General features: G+C 38.4%; 1 protein-coding gene across 1 annotated transcript in view; it reads right to left on the reverse strand.

The window, feature by feature from the left end:
• Window positions 1-7,029: 7,029 nt before the first annotated feature.
• Window positions 7,030-24,193, reverse strand: part of LOC123546985 (U4/U6.U5 small nuclear ribonucleoprotein 27 kDa protein-like) — a 47,846-nt gene continuing 30,682 nt past the window's right edge. The window contains exons 4-7 of the mRNA XM_045333696.2: window positions 23,868-23,977; window positions 17,840-17,919; window positions 14,409-14,470; window positions 7,030-9,152 (exon numbers count right to left, since the gene is read on the reverse strand). Of these exons, the coding sequence (XP_045189631.1) occupies window positions 9,098-9,152; window positions 14,409-14,470; window positions 17,840-17,919; window positions 23,868-23,977 (307 nt within the window). The 3' untranslated portion in view covers window positions 7,030-9,097. The remainder of the gene's footprint in view (window positions 9,153-14,408; window positions 14,471-17,839; window positions 17,920-23,867; window positions 23,978-24,193) is intronic.

Genomic DNA, 24,193 nt, shown 5'->3' on the forward strand with positions numbered 1-24,193 from the left:
TCCGCTCTCTATCTCCTAAACCCCTTGAATGATTTTCATGATACTGGAGTCAAATGATCACCTCATATAGACGATGTGCAGAACTCATGTGTCAGCTGTGTTTACTCAAGCTCAATGTCACAACTCGAGTTCAACAGTTTGGGCTCTCTATCTCCTAAACCCCTTGAAGGATTTTCATGAGACTTGGGTCAAATGATCACATCATCAAGTCGATGTGCAGGACTCATGAGTCATGCAGCCATGTTGGCTCGTGGTCAAGGTCACAATTCAAGGTCAAAGGTTTGGGCCTTCCATTTTGTGTCTGCTCTGTATCTCCTTAACCCCTTGAAGTATTTTCAAATTCATTGATTTCCTCATACATGGACTATAAAATATACTTATCAAACTCAATGCTTCCGCCCAATACCATCAACCCTTTCAGTATCCGTAACAGTGGCGGGGATATAGCTGTCTTTTAGACTGCCTTGTCTAAATTTCAACTAATTCAAGAGCCAGAACTCTTGAGCAACAAAGACTATCCTCCTTATTATCGAACTTGGCCTAGATAATATACCTACAAACATTCTAAGTTTGGTATTAAACATTGGATTAGAATTAATTTAAATTATTAAATGGACACTGTCAGTTTTCTCAATTTAATTCGAGGATCATAACTCAACAGTCTCAAGGGACTGGCTGGTTATCTAACTTGCCCATCATCATTGTGACCCAGTTTAGTGAATATTGAGTTAGAACTGCTTAATTATGAGAGTGGACTCTTTAGGTTTTCTATTTTGGACTATAACTCCGGAGAAAGGTATAGTGAATCCAGATGGTTATTAAATTTGGTTGAGCTTTTAAGCCTATAAACACTGACCAAGTCTGGTGAACAATGAAAACTGCTCAACTTAGACAGCAATCCCATACTATGTCCTGTTTCACATGTGTACAAAAATGAAGGAGAAAAAAAATAATGACCTACCCTAAAAATGCTGTCACACAAATCCAAATTCTTTCATATTTTTCAATAAGGAAATGTCAGATATGTCTGTGTTGTAAGAATGTAATTCAATAAAATTAATATTAACATACAAGAGGTTCATGATGGCTTACTTGAGTAATATGAGCTTAATGTATCAAATATCAAACTGATGCTAAAATATAAAGAAAGTAGGTCAGTAGGTCATATTCATAGTCACTGAAAGTCAGTTTTGAGATTGGTGTGCACTACTGTACAATTTTATGTCACCCAAATTTCAAGGCTGTATCTTAAACAAGAGGTTCATGATGACCCTGGATTGCTCACTTGAGTAATATGAGCTACGATTTTCAAATATCAAACTGATGCTAAAATATTAAGATAGTAGGTCAGTAGGTCACATTCATGGTCATTGAAAGTCAGTTTTAAGATCAGTGTGCAAAACTGTGCATGTCATCCAAATTTCAAGGCTTTATCTTTAAAAAAAACAAGAAAGTAGGTCAATAGGTCAAAGTCACAGTAAGGTGACCCCTAATCACTTGGGGTCATCAGGTAGTTATAATTAAACAGTCTAGGAAATATAATCTGATAATTTTTAAAGTTTCCTATATAACTCATGTGCCCCGGGGTGGGGCCTCTCTTCACCCCAGGGGTATAATTTGAATAATCATGTTAGAGATCCACTAGGCCATTCTACATACCAAATATCAAAGGCTTAAGCCTTTAACCTTTAAACAGTCTAGGAAATATGATCTGATAATTTGCTGTCTGTTTGCAAAACCTTTGCAGTCTGTAATTTATCTAAGTGTTTATTTGCAAACCCTTTGCTTCACTGTGATATGTTTTGCAGACTGTTTGCGAAAGTCTGGTGCAAATACTTTGCAATCACTTGGAATATAGTTTCTGAGAAAACAAATATTCAAAATATATTCTGCAAACACATGACAAAGGGTTAAATGTGTATGGGCACATCCCCTGACCGCAACGATTTTTGAAGAAACAGAATAATTTGTATCACTTTGGTAGAGGGTCACACAAGGACCATTTGTGTGATTATGCCAGCAGTTTCATACAAGAAGATTTGTTTTTAAGTTTCCACTATATATATAATAAGGAAAAGTTACCAGACCCTCTGGTGGCCACGTATTTTTTACGAATCAGAATAAATTGAACCATTTTGGTAGAGGACCACCCAAGGACCATTTATGTGAATGTTTTTAAAATCTGGGCCAGCAGTTTCATACAAGACTTTTTTAAGTTTCCAGTATATACATAATAAAAACAAGAGGGTCGAGATGGCCCTAGGTCGCTCACCTGAGTAACACACCATAACAGTGTAAACATGTTTTACCTAGTGATTTCATGGAGACAAATATTCTGACCAATTTTCATTAAGATTGGACTAAAAACGTGGTCTCTTTGAGTGTAAACAAGCATTTTCTTTTATTTGTCCTAGTTTTTGATCCCACATGATCCAGATTCGTGCTTGTCCAAGATTTCATAAAAACAAACATTCTGACAAAGTTTTGGGAAGATTGGAGCAAAAAGTGGCCTCTAGAGTGTATACAAGCTTTCCCTTTGATTTGACCTACATTAGTCCCAGATCCAAGACTTTATGATAAAAAACATTCTGACCAAGTCTTATGAAGATAGAATAAAAAAATGTGGCCCCTAGGATGTAAACAAGCTTATTCTTTGATTTGCCTGGTGACCTAGTTTTTAACCCCACATGGCCCAGATATAAATTAAACCAAGATTTCATGCAGAAAAACATTCTGACAGTGTCATGCACTTAAAATGAAAAATGCAGCCCCTATTGCATACACAAGGTTTTTCTTTAATTCTAACAGGTGACCTAGTTTTTGACCCCAGATGACCCAGATTCAAAATTGGGCCAAAGATCATCAAGATAAATATTTTGACCAAATTTCATGAAGATATGGTAATAAAATGTTGCCTCTAAAGTGTTATTAAGCTTTTCCTTTGATTTGACTGGATGACCTAGTTTTTGACCCAACATGACCCAGATTCGAACTTGACTGAGAGGCTCAAGACAAATATTGTGATCAAATTTCATGAAGATCCAGAGTAAAATGCAGTCCATATTGCATACACAAGGTTTTTCTTTGATTTGACCTTGCGACCTAGTTTTTGACCCCAGATTACCCATATTAAAACTTAACCTAGATTTCATCAAGGCAGCCATTCTGACTTAATTTCATGAAGATCCAGTGTAAAATGCAGTCCCTACTGCATACACAAGGTTTTTCTTTGATTTGACCTAGTGACCTTGTTTTTGACCCCAGAGGACCTATATTCAAAGTTGACTTAGATTTCATCAAGGAAATTATTCTGAACAAATTTCTAGAAGATCAGTTGAAAAATACAGCCTCTATCACATACACAAGGTTATTCTTTGATTTGACCTAGTGACCTAGTTTTTGATCCCAGATGACCCATATTTAAACATGACCTAGATATCATCAAGGCAATCATTCTGACTAACTTTTATGAATATCCTGTGTAAAATGCAGCCCCTATTGCGTACACAAGGTTTTTCTTTAATTTGACCATGTGACCTAGTTTTTGACCCCAGATGACCAATATTCGAAACTGACCTAAATTTTCATAAAGGTAATCATTCTGACTAAATTTCATGAACCTCAATTGAAACAAGAGGACCATGATGGTCCTGAATCGCTCACCTCTTCCCACATGACCCAGTTTTGAGTATGACGTCGTTTTTTCTCTTATTTGACATAGTGACCTAGTTTTGAACTTGACCTAGGTATTATCAAGATAAAAATTCTGACCAATTTTCATGAAGATCCATTGAAAAATATGGTCTCTAGAGAGGTAACAAGGTTTTTCTATTGTTTGACCTATTGACCTAGTTTTCGAAGGTACGTGACCCTGTTTTGAACTTTAACTAGATATCATCAAGGTGAACATTCTCACTAATTTTCATGAAGATCTCATGAAAAATATGGCCTCTAGAGAGGTCACAAGGTTTTTCTATTTTTATACCTACTGGCCTAGTTTTGACCACACGTGACCCGGTTACGAAACTGACCTAGATATCATCAAGATGAACATTCTGACCAATTTTCATGAAGATCCATTGAAAAATATGGCCTCTAGAGAGGTCAAAAGATTTTAATAATTTTATACCTACTGACCTAGTTTTTTACCGCAGTTGACCCAGTTTCAAACTTGATCTAGATATCATCAAGATGAACATTCAGACCAACTTTCATACAGATCCCATGAAAAGTATGGCCTCTAGAGAGGTCACAAGGTTTTTTTTATTATTTGACCTACTGACCTAGTTTTTTAAGGCACGTGACCCAGTTTCGAACTTGACCTAGATATCATCAAGGTGAACATTCTGACCAATTTTCATGAAGATCCATTCACAGTATGGCCTCTAGAGAGGTCACAAGGTTTTTCTATTTTTAGACCTACTGACCTAGTTTTTGACCGCAGTTGACCCAGTTTCAAACGTGACCTAGATATCATCAAGATGAACATTTAGACCAATTTTCATACAGATCCCATGAAAAATATGGCCTTTAGAGAGGTCACAAGGTTTTTCTATTATTTGACCTACTGACCTAGTTTTTGAAGGCACGTGACCCACTTTCGAATTTGACCTAGATATCATCAAGATGAACATTCAGACCAACTTTCATACAGATCCCATGAAAAATATGGCCTCTAGAGAGGTCACAAGGTTTTTCTATTATTTGACCTACTGACCTAGTTTTTGAGGGCACGTAACCCACTTTCGAACTTGACCTAGATATCATCAAGATGAACATTCTGACCAATTTTCATGAAGATCTCATGAAATATATGGCCTCTAGAGAGGTCACAAGGTTTTTCTATTTTTAGACCTACTGACCTAGTTTTTGACCCCACGTGACCCAGTTTCAAACTTGACCTAGATATCATCAAGGTGAACACTCAGACCAACTTTCATACAGATCCCATGAAAAATATGGCCTCTAGAGAGGTCACAAGGTTTTTCTATTATTTGACCTACTGACCTAGTTTTTGATGGCACGTGACCCAGTTTCGAACTTGACCTAGATATCATCAAGATAAACGTTCTGACCAATTTTCATGAAGATCTTGTTAAATATATGGCCTCTAGAGAGGTCACAAGGTTTTTCTATTTTTAGACCTACTGACCTAGTTTTTGACCCACTTGACCCAGTTTCGAACTTGACCTAGATATCATCAAGGTGAACATTCTGACCAATTTTCATGAAGATCTTGTGAAATATATGGCCTCTAGAGAGGTCACAAGGTTTTTCTATTTTTAGACCTACTGACCTAGTTTTTGATGGCACGTGACCCAGTTTCGAACTTGACCTAGATATCATCAAGATGAACATTCTGACCAACTTTCATAAAGATCCCATAAAAAATGTGACCTCTAGAGTGGTCACAAGCAAAAGTTTACGCACGGATGCACGGACGGACGGACGGACGACGGACGCTGCGGGATCACAAAAGCTCACCTTGTCACTTTGTGACAGGTGAGCTAAAAATACAGCCTCTATCGCATACAAAACATTTTCTTTAATTTGACCTAGTTTTTGACCCCAGATGACCCATAATCAAATTTGACCTTGATTTCATCAAGGCTATCACTCTGACCAAATTTCATGAAGATCAGTTGAAAAATACAGTCTCTATCGCCTACACAAGGTTTTTCTTTGATTTGACCTAGTGACCTAGTTTTTGACACAGATGACCCATATTCAAACTTGACCTAGATTTCATCAAGGCAAAAATTCTGACTAAATTTTATGAATATCCAGTGTAAAAAACAGCCCCTATTGCGTACACAAGGTTTTTCTTTAATTTGACCGGGTGACCTAGTTTTTGATCCTAGATGACCCATATTCAAGCTCAAACTAGATTTCATCCAGACAACCATTCTGACTAAATTTCATGAAGATCCGGTGCAAAATGCAGCCCCTATTGCATAAACAAAGTTTTTCTTTGATTTGACCTAGTGACCTAGTTTTTATACATAGATGACCCACATTCGAACTTGGCCTAGATTTCATCAAGGCAATCATTCTGACTAAATTCTAAGAGTATCCAGTGTAAAATGCAGCCCCAATTGCGTACACAAGGTTTTTCTTTTATTTGACCGGGTGACCTAGTTTTTGATCTAGATGGCCCATATTCAAACTCGACCTAGATTTTATCCAGACAAAAATTCTGATCAATATTCATGAAGATCCGGTATAAAATGCTGCCCCTATTGCATACACAAGGTTTTTCTTTGATCTGACCTAGTGACCTAGTTTTTATCCCAGATGACCCATTTTCAAACTTGACCTAGATTTAATCAAGGCAATCATTCTGACCAAAATTCATGAATACCAATTGAAAAATACAGCCTCTATCGCATACACAAGGTTTTTCTTTGATTTGACCTAGTGACCTAGTTTTTGACCCCAGATGACCCATTTTCGAATTTGGCCTAGATTTCATATGTAGATTACAGATGACCCATTTTCGAACTTGGCCTAGATTTCATCAAGGTAATCATTCTGACCAAAATGCATGAAGATCAATTGAAAAATACAGCGTCTATTGCATACACAAGGTTTTTCTTTGATTTGACCTAGTGACCTAGTTTTTGACCCTAGATAACCCATTTTCGAACTTGGCCTAGATTTCATCAAGGTAATCATTCTGACAAAATTTCATGAAGATCAGTTGAAAAATACAGCCTCTATCGCATACACAAGCTAAATGTTGACGGACGACAGACGCCGGACATCAAGCGATCACAACAATTCACGTGAGAACAAGAGGGGTAATCTACTTCTTAATTCCAATCATGTTACCATGTTTGAATGTTCTGGGTCAAGTGGTTCTTATTGAGTGGAAATCATTTGCTCTACCAACAGACTGACATCTTGGCGAACACAACCAAAATGTGCAAAGCAATATGCCCCTATTTCTCTGAAGTGGGGTTAAATAAAATATTTTACAGTGAAAATTTGTAGATGACCTGTAAAATGTCAAGAAGAAAGCATGAAACAAACCATTTTACATTTTTTATTGATCAATTATTTTACAAAGTAGTTATTCTTTTAAAATATTGACAGGACACTCTATCAGTATGACAATATAATTACAGACAACACTTCTCACGATCAAATACATTCGTACAGGTAAAATATACCACCAACAAGACACACGACTGTCTCACAGAAAGTTGTTCAAAGAAAGGTAAAAATAACTTCATACAAATGATCTTATGTAAAAACAAAACAGGCAGTGTTTCTTTAAGCAGTGCCTCCCTAAAGGCTGTGTTTTGTGCAAATTGTTACTTTATAATGTTTTGGAAAAGTCAAATACCCAGCTTGTTCACTAAACCATAGAAACAAGTTTTGTTTACATCAAGTTAAAGTATATCATAGCACAGATTGAAGTGATCATTTAATCTGTTTTACTTGATATCTGATCAGTTTTACCAGGAACATGTCAAGATGAAATGATATGAATACATGAAACCAAACTCTATGGTTAAGAGACAAAAAATAGTACTTTAAAATGGATATTTTTACTAACATACCACATATTATTGCCTGAAACGTGTCATATAATGGTAATTTCATGAACTGAAGCAGAATCTTCTGCAGACTAGGAAAAAAGAAACAGAGCATACAGTTTAAAACACCAGTTGCTGCTTGCAGACGGCAAATGTCAGTAGGAATGATGATGTGACATCTAATGCTGTAATTTAAACCAATTTGGCAATTCCAAATAATCATAACTTAACCTTTCTACTAAGAGATCTAGCAGTAACTACAGGTGTTATCATATTTCCATTATATATATATTCATTATACATGTCTTAAGTTTAAAGGTGGTCAATCACATTTAAGGAAAATTTTAAGTTATGTTTCATGTTTTGTATATTCGGTTAGAGATTTATTTAAGGAACAAAAAGACTCCTTTCCGTAGAGTTAGATCCCAGTTAGAAATGTCTGTTTCAATGACTTTTATAAATATTGTAATTACCCCATTTTAATACGAAAGTATAAATAATTAATTACAATTTAAAGCCGAGTATTTCTTTTTATATTCAATAAGTTCTAATTTTACATTTGCATTTAATAAATATTGGTTCAACAATATGGACCAAACAGCAAATCTTAAAACTGTGTATAGATTCTGAATTAACCTACATGTATATCCAATCTATTTTTGTTGCAAAAACAAGACAGGCAAAGGGTGGTAATACCAACATTTCAAACTTGCATTTCTAATGAATTTTAGCTAGGTAAGACTGTTGTTCAGGAAAATATTTAACAAATATTACACAATAAGCCTGATATGTATATATTTCCTCAGTCAAAGTATGTTTAGCAAATTCATACTTATCATGATAAAACCCTCATCTTGGTTAGGCAATTGAGATAGGTAAATAAAATAAAAGTATGTCCTTTCAGTGAACACAAGTAAGTGTAATTAATAGGATGTTAAAGTTTTGAACATCTCCGTTACTTGACCAAAATCTGATTAACCACCTTTAAAGATGTACATAGGTTTTATGAAAGAAAATGGCCCCTAATTTTCAGAAATTGCAAGAGTCAATTACAACATGCAAAACAACTGATACCATCAGACATACACATAACTTCTTGAAAAGCAAAAGAAATTTAATGACAGAGTTCTCCTTAAGCCTCCATTTAAACACATTTCAAAGACTAAGTACAATTCCTGGTGTTTCTGTGTGCAAAATGTAGAAAGTACCTGTATCTGTTGATGTAAATATTAAGTTTCCGATACCCAACGTAACATTTTTTTTAGATAAGACATCAATATTTTAAAAGCAAGTTACTTTTAAATGTTGTCATTCACTTTTGAAATTTCTGAAAATTTGGGTCCATTTTCTTTTGTAAATCCAACACACCCCTTTCATTTTGATCCAATGACAACTGTTCTATCAATTTAAATTTCTTCCTTGAAAATCACACACTGCTACCTCTTTTTTAAAAGAAGAATATGTAGCGCTCTTTTCCCTCCACATTTAAATTCAGCCAGTTTTTCCTATTTTAAATCTCTGCTGACAACTAAACACATGAGATCCTATATACTGTATCAAGCTATAAAGTCCAATGGTCGATTGAATCCACCTTTTCTGTTCATGTATTGTCTGAAAATAAAAATTCATAAAGTATCTCAATGAATGTCACAAATATGAATTTTTGGTTTGACACTGTTAACACTGAACCAGCAGTAAACACAACAGCCATTGAAGGAACATCCATGAAGATCCCAGCTCACTTTTCAGAAAAATAGATGACGGACATTAATTTTGACAATCCTAAAAGAGATTTTTCATGCTTAGGTGAGCTAAAAGCTTGTACGCTGCTATGGTAATGGGTAAAATCATACACAGTTTTAACTCATTTTGCTCAAACTTGACCCCTGGAAATTTGTACGAGCCAACCAAGATTCCACTGTTTCATACAAGCCAATTCAGTGAATTTATATCCCACACCGAACAGGTTTGTTTGTTTTGGGTTTAACGCCATTTTCAACAGTATTTCAGTTATGTAACAGCTGGCAGTTAACCTAACCTGGATTCTGTACCAGAACAAACCTGTTCTCCGTAAGTAACTGCCAACTTCCTCACATGAATCAGAAGTGGAGGACGAATGTTTTCAGACACAATGTCTTTTATCAAATTGTCACGGAGAACATAATATGCCCCGCCCAGGGATTGACTTATGACCCAAAGATCCGTAGATCTAGGCTCTCCCTATTGAGCTAAGCGGGTGAACTACACCCAACAAGTCGTTTTCTGGATGAGGGGACTATATTTTGAAAGATATTTAATTTCAAGGTATACACAAGTCATGTACAAAAGGACTGTTCAACAGTTTGCTGGTTTCATTTTTTTACAAAATAAAGTGGGAAAAGGTCTGCCCTATAGTGACCTTGTTTGTATTAAGTTTCATGAAGATCCATCAATGAGTTACTTATTTTTTGAGGAAATCTGTGAATTTTAAAACAATAAAAGAGCATTTACTCTGCAGTTACAGAAGAGATCCTGATGAAAGATGCATACTAGTATGCACCACTGCCCTATAGTGTTATATATTTGTGCAAAATGTCAAGAAGAACCATCCAAGGATTACTTTGTTATGTGTGAAATTATGGATAGTAAAATAATTATAGGGCAATAACTATTGTAAATGAAGTGATCCTGACAAAATTGCTTGTGCACCATCGCCCAATAATGAACTTCATTTAATGTTAAATTTCATGAAGATCCATCAATACGTTACTTAGATACAGTTGAAAATCCTTATTTTGTACCAAATCAAGGGTGAAATCTCTACTTTTATTGGGTCAAGGAATGCGAGCAAAACTCATGTGCTAATTAATAATTATGTTAGGTCTGGTGATTCTAATTAAACAACTTCTTGAATAATATGCATTTTCAATTTCGGATGGACAGACGAACAGACAACGCCATAACAATATCCCTCTGCCTTTGGCAGGGTATAATAAAATAAGGTCAGAATTAGCAAAGAAACACACATACTGCATATTGTATTAAGAATATTATTAACAAGAGGGTCATGATGACCCTGGATTTCTCACCTCAGTAACATGAGCTACATGTTTCAAATGTCAAACTGATGCTAGAATGTTAAGAAAGTAGGTCAGCAGGTCACTTCATGGTCACTGAAAGTCAGTGTTATCCAAATTTCAAGGCTGTATCTTTAAAAACAAGATAGTAGGTCAGTAGGTCAAGGTCACAGTCAAGTGACCCCTAACTACTTGGGGACATCAGGTAATTATAACAAGGCAGTCTGAAAGACAGCTAAATCCCCCGCCACTGCTATGGATAGTGAAAGGGTAAACCTTTGATTTTAGCTGTGTCCTTGACCTTGAACTGACATGGCTGACTCATGAATTCTGCACAACGTCTTGATGAGGTGATCATTTGACCAAAGTTTCATGAAAATCCTTCAAGGGGTTTAGGAGATACAGAGTTGAAACCTTTGACCTTCAGTTGTGACCTAGACCTTGAGTTGACATGGCTGACTCATGAGTTCTTGATGAGGTGATCATTTGACCCAAGTTTGATGAAAATCCTTCAAGGGGTTAAGGAGATACAGAGTGGACACCAAATGGAAGGGTCAAACCTTCGACCCTTAGTTGTGACCTTGACCTTGAGCTGACATGGTTGACTCATAATTTCTGCACATCGTTCTGATGAGGTAATCATTTGACCCAAGTTTATAAAATTCCTTCAAGGGGTTTAGGAGATACAGAGCGGACACAAAATGGAAGGCTCAAACCTTTGACCTTCAGTTGTGACCTTGACCTTGAGCCGACATGGCTGACTCATAAGTTCTGCACATCGTCTTGATGAAGTGATCGTTTGACCCAAGTTTAATGAAAATCCTTCAAGGGGTTTAGGAGATATAGAGCAGACAGAAAATGGAAGGCTCAAACCTTTGACCCTAAGTTGTGACCTTGAGCCGGCATGACTGACTCATTGGTTCTGCACATCGTCTTGATGAGGTGATCATTTGACCCAAGTTTTATAAAATTCCTTCAAGGGGTTTAAGAGATATAGAGCGGACACAAAATGGAAGGCTCAAACCTTTGACCTCGAGTTGTGACCTTGACCTTGAACCGACAAGGCTGACTCATGGGTTCTGCACATCGTCTTGATGAGGTGATCATTTGACCCAAGTTTCATGAAAATCCTTCAAGGGGTTTAGGAGATATAGACCGGACACGATTTTGTTACGGATGGAAGGACGGACGCAGACCATTCCTATAATCCCTCCGCCACAGCGGGGGATTAATTGAACAGTCTAGGTAATATGATCAGATAATTTTTGAAGTATTTTTTCCTATATAACTCATATAACAACAAAGTGACCCTGGGATGGGGCCTCTTTTCACTCCAGGGGCATAATTTGAAAACTTTGAGAACCACTAGGCAATGTTACATACCAAATATCAAAGGCCTAGGCCTTGAACTTTCAGACAAGAAGATTTATAAAGTTTTTTTCCTATATAAGACTATGTAAAACATGGGGCCTCTCTTCACCCAAGTGGCATAATTTGAATAATTTTGGTAGAGGACCACTAGGCAATGCATCGTACCAAATATCAAAAGCCTAGGTTTTGCAGCTTCAGACAAGAAGATTTTTAAAACTTTTTTCCTATATAAAATCTGGAAAGTAGATCCCTCGGAAGCACCGAAAACAAAGCAAACAGTGAAAATTGCAGACTCGGTTTGATTGAGTCTGTTCATGAGCAGTAATGGAAAGTCTGTGTTAAACTTGGGACCCCCGGGGTGGGGTCTCTTTTCACCCCATGGTAATGATTTGAACAGTCTTGGTACAGGCCCACTAGATGATGCTACAAACCAAATATCAAAGCCCTAGGCCCTGTTTTTTTGGACAAGAAGATTCTCAAAGGTTTTGCCTATACAAGTCTATAAAAACCATGTGACCCCCAGGGCAGGGCCATATTTGATCCTAGGGGGATAATTTGAATAATCTTGGTAGAGGACCACTAGATGATACTACATACCAAATATCAAAGCCCTATGACCTGTGGTTTTGGACAAGAAGATTTCTGTGCGGAATTCAATTCTTTAAACAATTTCTAAAGAAGCCCATCCAAGGAACATCCCTTTGAAGTTTCATCAAAATTGGCCTGTTGGTTTAGGAGGAGATGTTGCTTAAAGGAAAGTGTGGATGGCCAGATGGCGGATGGTGAGTGGTCACAATAGCTTTGTGCTCAGGTGAGCTAAAAAATCGCTGGGTGGTGAACATTTGTGCCAAGTTACATAAAAATCCCTCCATGAATGAAAAAGAAATGCTCAGGACAAAGTCATTCTTAAATCTGACCTTTAACCTCTAAGTGAGCCCTTAGATTTTAAATTTTAAAATCCCTTGATGAATGGCAGAGTTATTGACCATACAAGAAACAGACCATGTTAACTTTTAACCTCTAAGTGTGACCTTGACCTTAGAGCTAGGGGTCTGGGTCTTGCACACGAAACATCCTCTCATTATAGGGAACATTTGTGCCAACTAATTTCAAAATCCCTTGATGAATGGCAGAGTTATGGACCGGACACGAAATATACCCTGTTAACCTTTGAAGTCTTAAGTGTCACCTTGACCTTGAAGCTAGGGGTCTGAGTCTTGTGCATGACATGTTGTCTCATTATGGGGAACATTTATGTCAAGTAATTTCAAAATCCCTGATGAATGCCCGAGTTATGGACCGGACATGAAATATATCCTGTAACCTTTTCTAAGTGTGACCTTGACCTTGAAGCTAGGGGTCTGAGTCTTGCGCATGACATGTCCTCTCATTATGAGGAACATTTATGCCAATTTATTTCAAAATCCTAATGGATGGCTGAGTTATGGAACCGGACACGAAGTGTGACGGACGGATGGATGGAAGGACAAAGCCTATTTCTATATCCCCATTTTTTTCTTCGATAAAGGTGGGGGACAAAAAGGGCCATGTATAACTCTACTGAATATCACCAAATTGGAACATACCAACAATCTGCATAATGAGGCTTGGCACTGATTACCCTTGTAAGGTTTGGTGAAAATCTGACCAATAATATTAGAGAAGTGGTTGAAACATAAAATTTGACAAATCAAGGGCTATAATTCTGCTGAAAATCTCCCAACCAGAGCATGCCAACGACATACATAAGTAGGCTTGGCAATGATCACTTTTATATTGTTTAGTGTAAATCCGCCTGGTGGTGTGGGAGAAGTTGCACGGAATAACTTTGTGACTGACAGACAGATCCCGTCACATGTGGGAGACAGAACAAACTGAAACAATTTAAATTTTATCATTCAGTTTATATACCTATCCATAGATGCACTTGTAAACTTCATCAAGCGTATTATCAATTTTCTTAAAATAGCAACACTGGTCAGTCTAAAATGATCATGTTAGCATACACATGCTACATGTATACAGTAAAATAACATGTGCATAATATTATCTGAAATCAGAAATAAACCTGCGTATGTAGGCACATTTCATTTTATTTTAATAATTGCATTGCAGTTAACTTCTTGTTTGGGTTTTAACTAAGGACAATTAGGAAAAAATAATTTTAAAGTTAAAAACAACTGTGTTATGAGCAAATGTAACCTTATTATATATGGTTTAACCATTTTTAAATTCAGCACTGCGTGTGAAGTTTCTCCAGTCCAGGTCAGTTGAAAAGGCTCGTTAAAGCCGCTGCTGATTTATGAGACATGAACAGAGATTATAAATGTTGATATGACATTCTTTAATTGCCAATTTTTATGAGTGTTAAAACAGACACAGTTAAAAGTGTGATTTGTTTATCAATCATGCCAGGAAATTTACAGTAAAAATAATCTACCTATAACGCCTCTTCTTGCAAATATTTGCTGAATAGAAATCATTGCCTACAACTTGTTTATCCTGAAACAGAAAACAAGAGACAAATGAATATTTTTTTTTACTTTAAAAAACAAGAAACTTATGTTGCTTTTTCCTTCCAACTTGTAATAGAAAAGAAGAAAAAATAATATAATAGTAATAAATAATAATGTATAGTTATAAAACACAAAAAAGGTCAAAAGATAAAACAAGAGTGCCAGACTGTCACAAATTACACCCGTCATCGAACTTGGCCTAATTCAAGCGCCATTATCTAAGAGTGCCTGGGGTGATTTGGCTGGTGAAGATCGGATGAAAACTGTTCGACTTAAAGAGCGGACAAGGCTAAATTCGCAGGTTTTCGAGTAATTCAAGGGCCATAATCCAAGAGTGCCTGGTGCAATTTGGGTTGTTATCGAACTTGGCCAAGATATTATGCCCACAAACATTGTCAGCAAGTTTGGTGAAAATCGGATGAAAACTGTTGGACTTAGAGAGCGGAAAAGGCTAAATACACAGTTTTTCGAGTAATTCATGGGCCATAATCCAAGAGTGCCTGGGGCGATTTGGGTGGTTATCAAACTTGGCTGAGATATTATGCCCACAAACATTGTCAGCAAGTTTGGTGAAGATTGAATGAAAACTGTTCTACTTAAAGAGCGGACAAGGTTAAATTCGCAGTTTTTTCGAGTAATTCAAGGGCCATAATCCAGTAGTGCCTGGTAAGGCGATTTGGGTGGTTATCGAACTTGGCCTAGATATTATGCCAACAAACAATATCAGCAAGTCTGGTGAAGATCGGATGAAAACTGTTCGACTTAGAGAGCGGTCATGCTTTGGACGCCGACCGCTACCCGCTATGGGTGTTCACATAATACCCTCTTTCAGCGTCGGGCGTATACGAGGCCCAAATGGGCCTTAAGCTGCTCATTTCAGGAAGATCGTGACTTTCAGACCTTGTTTCTGAGCAACTTCAGTGAACATCCACTAAGCAGTTCATTAAAAGTTATTAAAAGGTTTCTCTGTCGTTTTTTTTTTTGGCAGTCCCTAAATGGGACTAAGTGCCCCATTTAAAAAACTACAAATAAATTCTGCATGCCCACGGGCAGAATGTCAAGCCCACCAGCTGTCTGAAAAAGTAACATTTATTATACTATTTGGCGGTGTCAGAACTGATTTACACTAGCACCTGTATTTGCATATGGAATAATTTGACCAATTACAAAAAAATATCTATATAATATAAGTCCACACAAAACACCTTACCAGATAGAAATAGGTCAAAATACACCTAAAAATTGGATGTAACATGCATACTGTACCACAGAAAAGTGGTCTCAATTTTTCCAGACGGCCAGTAATAAAAAAGTTACAATATAAGCTATTTATAGAAACAACAAAGGGAAGTAATTCTAAAAACAAGGTTGCCTTGTGGTGTTGAACATATGTGCCAAGTTACATCAAAATCCCCTTATGCATGAAGAAGACATGCTCCAGACAATGTCATTCTTGTATCTGACCTTTGGCCTATAAGTGTGACCTTAACCTTAGACCTACAGACCTGGTTCTTGTGCATGACACTCTGTCTCATAAATGTGAACATTCATGCCAAGTTACATCAAAATCCCACCACGCATGAAGAAGAAATGCTCTGGACAAGCTTCAATTTGACCTTTGACCTCCAACTGTGACCTTGACCTTTGAGATAGGAACATGGGGTTTGCGCATGACACTCCTTCTCATTGAGGTAAACATTCATGCAACAAGGCAGTCTGAAAGACAGCTAAATCCCCCGCCACTGCTATAGATAGTGAAAGGGTAAACCTTTGATTTTAGCTGTGCCCTTGACCTTGAACTGACATGGCTGACTCATGAATTCTGCACAACATCTTGATGAGGTGATAATTTTACCAAAGTTTCATGAAAATCCTTCAAGGGGTTTAGGAGATACAGCGCTGAAACCTTTGACCTTCAGTTGTGACCTTGACATGGCTGACTCATGAGTTCTTGATGAGGTGATCATTTGACCCAAGTTTGATGAAAATCCTTCAAGGGGTTAAGGAGATACAGAGTGGACACCAAATGGAAGGCTCAAACCTTCGACCCTTAGTTGTGACCTTGACCTTGAGCTGGCACAGTTGACTCATAATTTCTGCATATCGTTCTAATGAGGTAATCATTTGACCCAAGTTTTATAAAATTCCTTCAAGGGGTTTAGGAGATATAGAGCGGACATGAAATGGAAGGCTCAAACCTTTGACCTTCAGTTGTGACCTTGACCTTGAGCTGACATGGCTGACTCATAAGTTCTGCACATGGCCTTGATGAGGTTAACGTTTGACCCAAGTTTGATGAAAATCCTTCAAGGGGTTTAGGAGATATAGAGCAGACACAAAATGGAAGGCTCAAACCTTTGACCCCAAGTTGTGACCTTGACCTTGAGCCGGCATGACTGACTCATGGGTTCTGCACATCGTCTTGATGAGGTTATCATTTGACCCAAGTTTTATAAAATTCCTTCAAAGGGTTTAAGAGATATTGAGCGGACACAAAATGGAAGGCTCAAACCTTTGACCTTGAGGTGTGACCTTGATCTTGAGCCGGCATGGCTGACTCATGGGTTCTGCACATCGTCTTGATGAGGTGATCATTTGACCCAAATTTTATAAAATTCCTTCAAGGGGTTTAGGAGTTATAGAGCGGACACAAAATGGCAGGCTCAAACCTTTGACCTTGAGTTGTGACTTTGACCTTGAACCGACAAGGCTGACTCATGGGTTCTGCACATCGTCTTGATGTGATCATTTGACCCAAGTTTCATGAAAATCTTTCAAGGGGTTTAGGAGATATGGACCGGACACAATTTTGTTACGGACGGACGGACGGAAGGACGTAGACCATTCCTATAATCCCTCCGCCACGGCGGGGGATTAAAAATATAAACAAATTTGGTCCATGCATGTCAAAGTTATGGTCTGGACAAACTTCAATCTGACCTTTGACCTCCAACTGTGACCTTGACCTTTGAGATAGAAACATGGGCACAGATGCACGCACGCACATACACTGACCCGCCAAAGTGCTGACTATCGAGCTCAACGCAAGCGGGCTCGACAAAAAATGGGAGGACTTTATTATGATGCTAAAGACCAAGTTTGATGAAGATTCATCAAGTGATTTGTGAGAAAAAGATTGTTAAAGAATTTTTCTATTTTCATCTCTAGCGGCCCCTAATTTGGGCCAAGTGTAAAAGGTCACTCAAGGAACTTACGTGTCTAACCTGTAGTAAAGCAGATGCTGTTAGAAGAAATTTTTATTCTTAGCTGTGTTAGCCGAGCAGAACTCTTTAAACAACTTTGGAAAAGGATCATACAAGAAATTCCATACCAAGTTTCAAAGGAATAATCATACCTTAGTTGTATCAAATCCTGAGAATCCCATCACCCTCATTAGTTCCTGCTCATCTTCAGGCATGTTCTGTATCTCCTCCTCTGTAACATACAATATTTCATTACGTACAGTGCAATCTATCTCCAGCAAACACCTGTGGGACAACTAAAACCTGTTTGCTGTACTGCTGGTTTTTTTTTGTCTTGGGAATTTGAAATTTCTACCTTTAAGGGAGGTGTTTATACCGTAGATACTCCACCTTTACATGTACTTGCACTGGTAATCATCTTAGACATTCTCTTGTTGGGACTTAAGTGACACTAATGCAACTCTGGTCATAAGGCAAGTTTCCAGCTTTGATACTGAGGGAGACCCCAGGCTACCCTCAACATTATTATGAACCACCAACCTTGTAAAAGGTTAATTCTAACAGTTAAGTTTATTTTTAAACTTAAAGGTAAACAGTGCTACTTTTTGAGACCTGAACAATCGAGTTACATCAACGAAATAAAATAAAGTTAATTAGTTAGAAATTGCGTCAAGTTACTTGAAATTCCCTCCAAGGGGTTAAGAGATACAGGAGATGAAACAAAATAATCTCTACTTTATCTTTGGTCTCCCTGGACGACCTTGACCAGACATAACCCAGGCTGCATTCTGGTTTTTCTGATGAGTTTGGGGAGAGGGGATGTAATGTGGTAATGGGTAGGGGTTTGGAGGTCATTGTCTGGTGGTGGCAGAATACTCAGGCACAAGAAACTAAAACTGATATATATATTCTTTTTGGGGGCTGGGGGTGGAAGGGGAAGGGTGTTAATGTGTAAGAGGGGAGTGGGGGAGGAGTAATGTGTTACGTGGATTGTTGCACTCCTGAAATCACCTCATCACCACTCACATATATCCCCTCCCCTATCCAACCCTTCCCCCTCCCTCCTCAAAAATATCACTTTTATTCTCTTGTTCTTAAGTATTCAAGCCCATTAACCTAGTCGTTGGTCAACACACGATCCCTAGGATAATATACAAGTCGCTCACTGGACCTTGACAATTAGACCTTCGATATACAGATGACACACTGAATCATGGATGGTAATATCTGTGTTTAGCATACAACAAGAGATCACAGAGTGATCTTGGTGCCCACCATTGAGCCATTTTTGAATGTTCCAAATTTCAAGACTTGCTCAAGGTCATAATCAAGGTCAAAGTTCATTTAGATACATAAAACTATGCATGTGGTCCAAATTTGAAGACTGTAGCTAGAGAACTGTGAAAGTAAATACTACGTAAAAATCAAGGTTAAATTTCAATTCAGAACAAACAAGAGCTGTCTCCATAGGATGACACAGCCCCCCGATGGCACTTTGAATGAATAGTTATGGCCGAGTTAGAGTTGGGCCTTGAGCTACGGACCTGGGTCTTGCGCGCGACACGTCGTCTTACTGTGGTACACATTCATCCCAAAGGTATTTGAAAATCCATCCATGGATGACAAAGATATGGCCCGGCCCACCCCATAATGCACAAATCCTTTAACGTCTAAGTGTGACCTTGAACTTTGAGCTATGGACCTGGGTCTTGCGCGCGACACGTCGTCTACTGTGGTACACATTCAGCCAATTTATTTGAAAATCCATCCATAGATGACAAAGATATGGCCCGGACACCCCCATCAATGCACTACCCTTTTAAACGTCTAAGTGTGACCTTGACCTTTGAGCTACGGACCTGGGTCTTGCGCGCGACACGTCGCCCTTACTGTGGTACACATTCATGCCAAGTTATTTGAAAATCCATCCATGGATGACAAAGATATGGACCGGACACCCCCATAAAATGCACTATCCTTTACATCTAAGTGTGACCTTGACCTTTGAGCTATGGACCTGGGTCTTGCGCGCGACACGTCGTCTTACTGTGGTACACATTCATGCCAAGTTATTTGAAAATCCATCCATCGATGACAAAGATATGGACCGGACACGAAAATTGCTGACAGACTGACAGACGGACAGACAGTTCAAAAACTATATGCCTCCCTTCGGGGGGCATAAAAACTATACATGTGGTCCAAATTTGAAGCCTGTAGCTTGATAAATGTAAAAGTAGGTCACCAGGTCAATCTCAAAGACAAAGTTCATTTTGGTACACAAAATTATGCATGTGGTCCAAATTTGAAGGCTGTAGCTTGAGAAATGTGAAAGTAGGTCACTAGGTCGAATCAAGGTCAAATTTTATTTCGGAACACAAATCTATGCATGTGGTCCAAATTTGAAGCCTGTACCTTCAAAAATGTGAAAGTAGGTCACTAAGTCAATTTCAAAGTTTATTTCCGTACACAAACCTATGCATGTGGTCCAAATTTGAAGGCTGTAGCTACAGAAATGTAAAAGTAAGTCACTAGGTCAAGATCAAGGTCAACTTATGTCAAAGGTTCATCTAGCCACTCAAAACTATACATGTGGTCCAAATTTGAATGATGTAGGTCATGGACAAGTAGATTTTCAAAGTTTTTCCCTATATAAGTCTATATAAACCATGTGACCCCGGGGCGGGGCCATATTTAACCCTGGGGAATAATTTGAACAAACTTAGTAGAGAACCACTAGATGATGCTACATTAAAAATATTGAAGCCCTAGGCTTTGTGGTTTTGGACAAGAAGATTTTCCCTATATAAGTCTCTGTAAACCATGTGACCCTGAGGGCGGGGCCATATTTTACCCTAGGGGAATAATTTGAACAATCATGGTATAGGACCACTAGATGATGTCACATACAAACTATCAAAGCCCTAGGTACTGTGGTTTTGGACAAGAAGATTTTCAGTTTTTCCCTATATAAGTCTATATAAACCATGTGACCCCAGGGGTGGGGCCATATTTGACCCTAGGGAAATAATTTGAATAATCTTGGTAAAGGACCACTAGATGATGCTACATACCAAATATCAAAGCCCTAGGCCCTGTGGTTTTGGACAAGAAGATTTTCCCTACATAAATCTATGTAAATTATAAAAACAAGAGGGTCATGATGACCCTGGATCGCTCACCTGAGTTATATGAGCTACATGTTTCAAATGTCAAACTGATGATAAAATATTAAGAAAGTCAGTAGGTCACATTGGGTCATCAGGTAATTATAATTAAACAGTCTTGGAAATAGGATCAGATGATTTTTTAAGTAGTTTTTTCCCTATATAACTCACATAATAACTAAGTGACCCCAGGGCAGGGCCTCTTTTAACCCCAGGGGCATAATTTGAACAATTTTGGTAGAGGACTACTAGACAATGCATCATACCAAATATCAAAACCTAGGTCGTATGGTTTCAGACAAGAAGATTTTTAAAGCTTTTTCCTATATAAGTCTATATAAAACTTGGGACCCCCAGGGCAGGGCCTCTTTTCACCCAAGGGGTACAATTTGAATAATTTTAGTTGAGGACCAAAAGACAATGCTACAAGCCAAATATCAAACGTCTAAGTGCTGTGGCTTCAGACAAGAAGATTTTTAAACTTTTTTTCCTATATAAGTCTATGTAAAACTTGGGACCCCTGGGGTGGGGTCTCTTTTCAACCCATGGTAATGATTTGAACAGTCTTGGTAGAGGACCACTAGATGATGCTACATACTAAATATCAAAGCCCTAGGCCATATGGTTTTGTACAAAAAGATTTTCAAAGTTTTCCCTATATAAGTCTATATAAACCATGTGACCCCCGGGGCGGGCCGTATTTGACCCTAGAGGGATAATTTGAACAATCTTGGTAGAGGACCACTAGATGATGCTGCATACCAAATATCAAAGCCCTAGGCCATGTGGTTTTGTACAAGAAGATTTTCAAAGTTTTCCCTATATAAGTCTATATAAACCATGTGACCCCCGGGGCAGGGCCATATTTGACCCTAGGGGGATAATTTGAATAGTTTTGGAAGAACACCACTAGATGATGCTACACACCAGATATCAAAGCCCTAGGCCCTGTGGTTTCGGACAAGAAGATTTTTAAAGTTTTTCCTTTTGGTTGCAATGGCAACCAGAGTTCTGCATGGAATTCAATTCTTTGAATAATTTTGAAAGGGGGCCACCAAGGATCATTCCTGTGAAGTTTGGTGTAATTCTGCCTAGTGGTTTTCAAGAAGAAGATTTTTTTAGGAAATGTTGACGGACGGACGACGCACGCCGGACATTGAGCGGTCACAAAAGCTCACCAAGAGCCTTTTGTTCAGGTGAGCTAATAAACAAAGGGCCATAACTCACTCAAAAATTGTTCCCCCCCCCCCCCACCCCAGTAGTTTCTCAGGAGATGCGATAACAAGAAATTGTTAATGGAAGGACGGAGGGATGGACAGACCATGGACGCAGAGTGATTTGAATAGCCACATGCCTGCATTCGAACAAATTTGATGGAGGATGATCTTACAATGATTCTTCATGCAAAGTTTGATGGAGATCCATAAAGAGGTTCATGTAAGTCGTTACATGGATTTTCTACTTTTAGTTCTAATGGCCCCTTAAAGAGGCAAAGTATTCCATTTAAAACAAGGCAGTCTGAAAGACAGCTAAATCCCCCCACCACTGCTATGGATAGTGAAAGGGTAAAACCTTTGATTTTAGCTGTGACCTTGACCTTGAACTGACATGGCTGACTCATGAATTCTGCACAACGTCTTGATGAGGTGATCATTTGACCAAAGTTACATGAAAATCCTTAAAGGGGTTTAGGAGATACAGAGCTGAAACCTTTGACCTTCAGTTGTGACCTTCACCTTGAGTTGACATGGCTGACTCATGAGTTCTTGATGAGGTGATCATTTGACCTATGTTTGATGAAAATCCTTCAAGGGGTTAAGGAGATACAGAGTGGACACCAAATGGAAGGCTCAAACCTTCGATCCTTAGTTGTGACCTTGACCTTGAGCTGGCATGGTTGACTCATAATTTCTGCACATCGTTCTGATGAGGTTATCATTTGACCCAAGTTTTATAAAATTCCTTCAAGGGGTTTAGGAGATATAGAGCGGACACGAAATGGAAGGCTCAAACCTTTGACCTTCAGTTGTGACCTTGACCTTGAGCTGACATGGCCGACTCATAAGTTCTGCACATCGCCTTGATGAGGTGATTGTTTGACCCAAGTTTGATGAAAATCCTTCAAGGGGTTTAGGAGATATAGAGCTGACACAAAATGGAAGGTTCAAACCTTTGACCCTAAGTTGTGACCTTGACCTTGAGCCGGCATGACTGACTCATGGGTTCTGCACATCGTCTTGATGAGGTTATCATTTGACCCAAGTTTTATAAAATTCCTTCAAGGGGTTTAAGAGATATAGAGCGGACACAAAATGGAAGGCTCAAACCTTTGACCTTGAGTTGTGACCTTGACCTTGAGCCGGCATGGCTGACTCATGGGTTCTGCACATCGTCTTGATGAGGTGATCATTTGACCCAAGTTTTATAAAATTCCTTCAAGGGGTTTAGGAGATATAGAGCGGACACAAAATGGCAGGCTCAAACCTTTGACCTTGAGTTGTGACCTTGACCTTGAACCGACAAGGCTGACTCATGGGTTCTGCACATCATCTTGATGAGGTGATCATTTGACCCAAGTTTCATGAAAATCCTTCAAGGGGTGTAGGAGATATGGACCGGACACGATTTTGTTACGGACGGAAGGACGGACGCAGTTCATTCCTATAATCCCTCCGCCACGGCGAGAGTGCCTCACAATGACGCTACAGACCAAACTTGATGAAAGACCATCAAGCAGTTCATGAGAAGAACTTATTTAAAGGTTTTTCTATGCTTATCTCTAGCAGCCCCTAAAAGGGACCAAGTGCCCATTGGAACAAAATTGAGAGGACCTTACAATGATGCAAAAAGGGAAATTGACCAATCCAAAAAAAAAACTTGACGAGCATCATCGCAGTACATTGGTGCATGTTTATTTCAAGTTTTATGAAATGGCTGTGGCTGTGGATGGACCCACGGAATGACGGACGGACAACGCCATTTCAATACCAAATAACAAAAATTTACAGCAGACCTGATACTGGAGGTTTATCTATTGTCTGGAAAATCAATTCTTCTTCTTCCTCCTCTTCATGTCTTCGTCCACGACCACGATCCCTATCACGATCTCCATGATCACGACGTCTGTAAATATATACATGTATTAAAATATTTTTTCTATGTTTTATATGATAAAAGAAATATTTTATCAATTAAATCTACAAGAAGATCCCTTAGAAGCAAAGAATGCAACCAATCAAAATGATAGCAGTTTTACATAAGAGGTAATGGAAACTGCAACACCCCTAATCTCACTTGGGTTGTAAATTAGTTGACAACAAGCATATTTGATGAATTGGT

Source organism: Mercenaria mercenaria, chromosome 9 (genome assembly GCF_021730395.1).
Source record: "Mercenaria mercenaria strain notata chromosome 9, MADL_Memer_1, whole genome shotgun sequence".
NCBI lineage: Eukaryota > Metazoa > Mollusca > Bivalvia > Venerida > Veneridae > Mercenaria > Mercenaria mercenaria.